At 36.9% G+C, this 3,877-nt stretch overlaps 1 protein-coding gene across 1 annotated transcript; it reads left to right on the top strand.

Moving 5' to 3' along the window:
- The first annotated feature begins 519 nt into the window (after positions 1–519).
- On the top strand, positions 520–1,480 carry LOC110110204 (thylakoid lumenal 19 kDa protein, chloroplastic). Its single transcript, XM_020841585.2, has one exon. It carries the CDS (start codon positions 614–616, stop codon positions 1,361–1,363), a length of 750 nt encoding a protein of 249 aa, XP_020697244.1. The 5' UTR covers positions 520–613; the 3' UTR covers positions 1,364–1,480.
- The last annotated feature ends 2,397 nt before the right edge of the window (positions 1,481–3,877 follow it).

The following is a 3,877-nucleotide window of genomic DNA, read 5'->3' on the forward strand; positions in this document are numbered from 1 at the left end:
TATAATGTAAAGTCCATAGATGACCAATAGTGGTGGCAGTCTACGACAGCAATGATGGTGGCCGACAAAGATGACAACCAATGGCAGCAGCCGACGGCGTGGCCAACGATGGTGGAGGCGGGTGGCATGGCCCACAGTATCGGCAATCAACAACAGTGGCGGCCTGCAATGGAGGCAGTGGCAACAGTAAAATTTTAGTGTACATAAAATCACCTAAATCAGATGAATTCTTTATATATAAAAAATATACTAGATTGTGAATTTCAAATACATCAAAAATATATCTTACATTTGATATACTTCAAATTAAAAATTAATATTCTTGAAAACCTTATATCTAAAATATTTTACAGGATCTTCAAACCAAAAAGGGCCTTAGTCCAATTTTAATTGGATTGAATTGGCCAGACCTGCGTTAAAGAAGTCAAGGTAAGAGTAGTAACCTCACCGCAGGTTCAAAAGACCAAAACGTCTGCTACTGTGATAAAAAGTAGTCAATTAAGAGTTTAGTAACCTCACCGCAGACTATACGGACCAAGCTCAGTGGATATCGATTCATGCCTTCCACACCACTCAGTCATCTTCTCCTGTACCTAACCCTACGCCGGCGACGATGTCCACCACCTTCTTCTCAGCCGCGGCCGCACTCTCTTCAGCCGCATCATCATCCCCTCCATCCACTCCGAAATCCAATCCCCACCAAAAGCCTCTTACCTACAAACCTCAATTGCCCCAATTAGCCGCCTCCCTAATCCCCCTCGCCGCCGCTGCATCGATCGCCCTCTCCCCACTGCCGCTTTCGCTCGCCTCCGACTCCCCCTTCCACATATACTACGGCACAGCGGCAAGCGCAGCTAACTATGGCGGATACGGCGGCAACGCGAGCAAACAGGACACAGCAGAGTACATCTACGAAGTTCCCGACGGATGGAAAGAACGTCTTGTCTCCAAAGTCGAGAAGGGAACCAATGGAACTGACAGCGAGTTCTTCAACCCTAGAAAACGCAGCGAGCGCGAGTACCTCACATTTTTATCAGACATCCGCGGTTTAGCTCCCGTCGATGCTGTGCTCAACAACCTCGCGCTCTCCGACGTTGCGCTTCAAGATCAGATCGCTAGCGCGGACAGCGTGCGGTCGGAGGAGCGGCGGGATGGTAATGGGCAGATTTATTATGCATATGAGATTGATGGAGTTGGAAAGCATAGTCTGATCACGGTGACGTGCAAGAGGAATAAACTGTATGCGCATTTTGTGAGTGCTCCGGCGGCGGAGTGGAGCAGGGATGAGATTATGCTTAGGCGGCTTCACGAATCGTTCAAGACCATTGATCCGCAGGCCTCTTCCTCGTCTCCTTCATCTTAGGTTTTTTATTGTCTATCAAAGTTGGTTTTTGATGAATCGAATATAAGTTTTGTGATGTATCGATGAGGATTGTGGCTATTCTAATAACAAATCAGTTATCTTGTTTGTCATTTTTAATTGATAGATTGCAGTATTAGGTTTTACATGTCTTTGTCACTTTGTGTGAAACATAATTTAGGGGCTCTGGTTCTTATTTACAGGCTTCCATAACGCTGCTTATTTCAGGAGGAAAAACACAAGTTATGCTGTTTAGGGTTGAGGACAGCAACACTTGTTAAAGGAAAACATTGGGGACAGGTTAGTTTGTCAAGGTGAATTTTAAAGTTATTTTGGGATAAATATAATATATTTTAAATTTATATTAAATTTATTTTAATACTACTAGGCTATAAAAAATTCATTTAATCAAGCATAATTTTTTATGCAATTTGGAATGGGATACTTCTGAAATTAAATTTAAGTTTATTTGGATTTGGATTTCAAAAAATTTATAGGCAAATATATCTCAACGTGATGAAACTAATGAAATCTATTGACTAAAAATGAGTTCAAATCAAGCATTTGAAGTGTTCTTGAAATTTTTGAGAAATTTATTAAGGATCAAATATTCCTTGGCTTTTTTCATATTTATAGTCAAACAATAATGCATTTCTGGATCCAATGAGTTCAAAGATTATTAAATTTTGAATTCATTAAGATATTTAAATGTTTTAAAAAATATTTATAATAAAATAATCAACACAAATCGCCTGTTAAAGTTTTCTGAAATTTTTGTTAAATTGTTCAAAATGCCATTATCAAAAGTTTATAAATAAACTTTTCACCTTCACATGATGGAGATCCTCACTTGAGATTGGAGAGCTTGTATTTATTAAGAATTCTAAAATTATTTTTCTTAGAAGATGATATTCAAGAAAGGTGGATGAGATATTTTGCTAAACTTTTTAATGAAGAATGTGAAAATATGATTAACTTTAGTGACTTTATCACCCTAAATGAAAATAAAGATTTTTGTTTTTATCGGCATATAAGTAAAACTGAAGTTAGAGAGGCTTCGAAGAAAATGAAGTGTGAAAAAGCTGTTGGACCAAATGATATTCCAATAGAGATGTGGAAATGCTTAGGAGATGAAGGAATTTCTTGGCTTACCAAACTTTTTAATACTATTTTGAAGACTAAAAAGATGTTAGATCAGTGAAGAATGAGTATGTTAATTCCTATTTTTAAGAATAAAAATGTTGCACAGGAGTGAGCAAATTATAGAGGAATTAAGTTAATGTGTCATACTTTAAAACTATGGGGGGAGTTATGGAGTATAGGTTGCGGGATGATACTAATATTTCTCTAAATAAAATTGGATTCATGCCGGGTAGGTCTACTATGGAAGCCATATATTTATTGAGAGGTATGATGGAGAAATATAAAGAGAATAAGAAGGATCTATATATGATATTTATTGATTTTGAGAAAGCATATGATAAAATTCTAAAAGAAGTGATATGGAGAGTTCTTGAAAAGAAATGAGTTAAAAACACTTATATTCAAATCATTAAAGATACGTATGCAGGAGCTATAACTTGTGTTCAAACACAAGGTGGTTTGACCAAGTATTTTCCTATTTCGGTTGGATTACATCAAGGATTAGCCTTAAGTCCATATCTTTTTGCTTTAGTCATGGATGTTCTCACTAGACATTTGCAAGAGGATTTACCTTGGTGTATGCTTTTTTATGATGATATTCTTCTTGTTGATAAAACTAGAGAGGGAGTTGAAGGTAAACTTGAATTAAGGAGGTAAACCTTAGAGTTTAAAGGGTTTCGCTTGAGTAGATCTATAACTAAATATATGGAGTGTAATTTTAGTAGCAATAGACCTAGTGAGGGGATTGTGACTTCGGGCGCAAGATGATGAAATAGATGGGGATATTATCAGCAAAATTCAAGTTGGATGGTTAAAGTGGAGGAATGCATCGGGCTTATTGTGCGATAGAAAAGTCTCCCTCAAACTTAAGGGAAAATTCTATAAGATGGTGGTGAGACCTACAATGCTTTATTGTGCTGAATGTTGGCCATTAAAAGAGAAGCATAATACTAAGTTAAGTGTTGCAGAGATGAAGATGCTTACGTGGATGAGTGGCTTGACCTTTAGAGATAGGATACGAAATGAGCATTTACGCGAAAAGCCCGGAGTAGCTCCAATGGAAGATAAGATTAGAGAGAATCGCCTTAGATGGTTTGGTCACATTAAACGGAGGCATTCTGATGACTCGATTAGGAAGTTGAGGTATTAGATTTGACTTATATTAAGAAAGATTGAGGTAGACCTAAAAAGACTTAATTAGAAAATATTAGAAATAGTATTTTTTTATTCAATTTAAATGAGAATTTAACTTTTAACTGAACACAATGACAAAAAAAAAAAATCATATTTGTCATATAGCCGATCCATATGAGGAGACAAAAGCTCCATGCTGTTATTTTATAATTACACATCGGTCACAAGTAATTCTCGTGA

Source organism: Dendrobium catenatum, unplaced genomic scaffold (genome assembly GCF_001605985.2).
Source record: "Dendrobium catenatum unplaced genomic scaffold, ASM160598v2 original_scaffold_109250, whole genome shotgun sequence".
Lineage (NCBI taxonomy): Eukaryota > Viridiplantae > Streptophyta > Magnoliopsida > Asparagales > Orchidaceae > Dendrobium > Dendrobium catenatum.

Coding starts and splice junctions, on each gene's coding strand:
- LOC110110204 (XM_020841585.2), top strand. CDS start 614: ATGTCCACCACCTTCTTCTCAGCCGCGGCCGCACTCTCTTCAGCCGCA.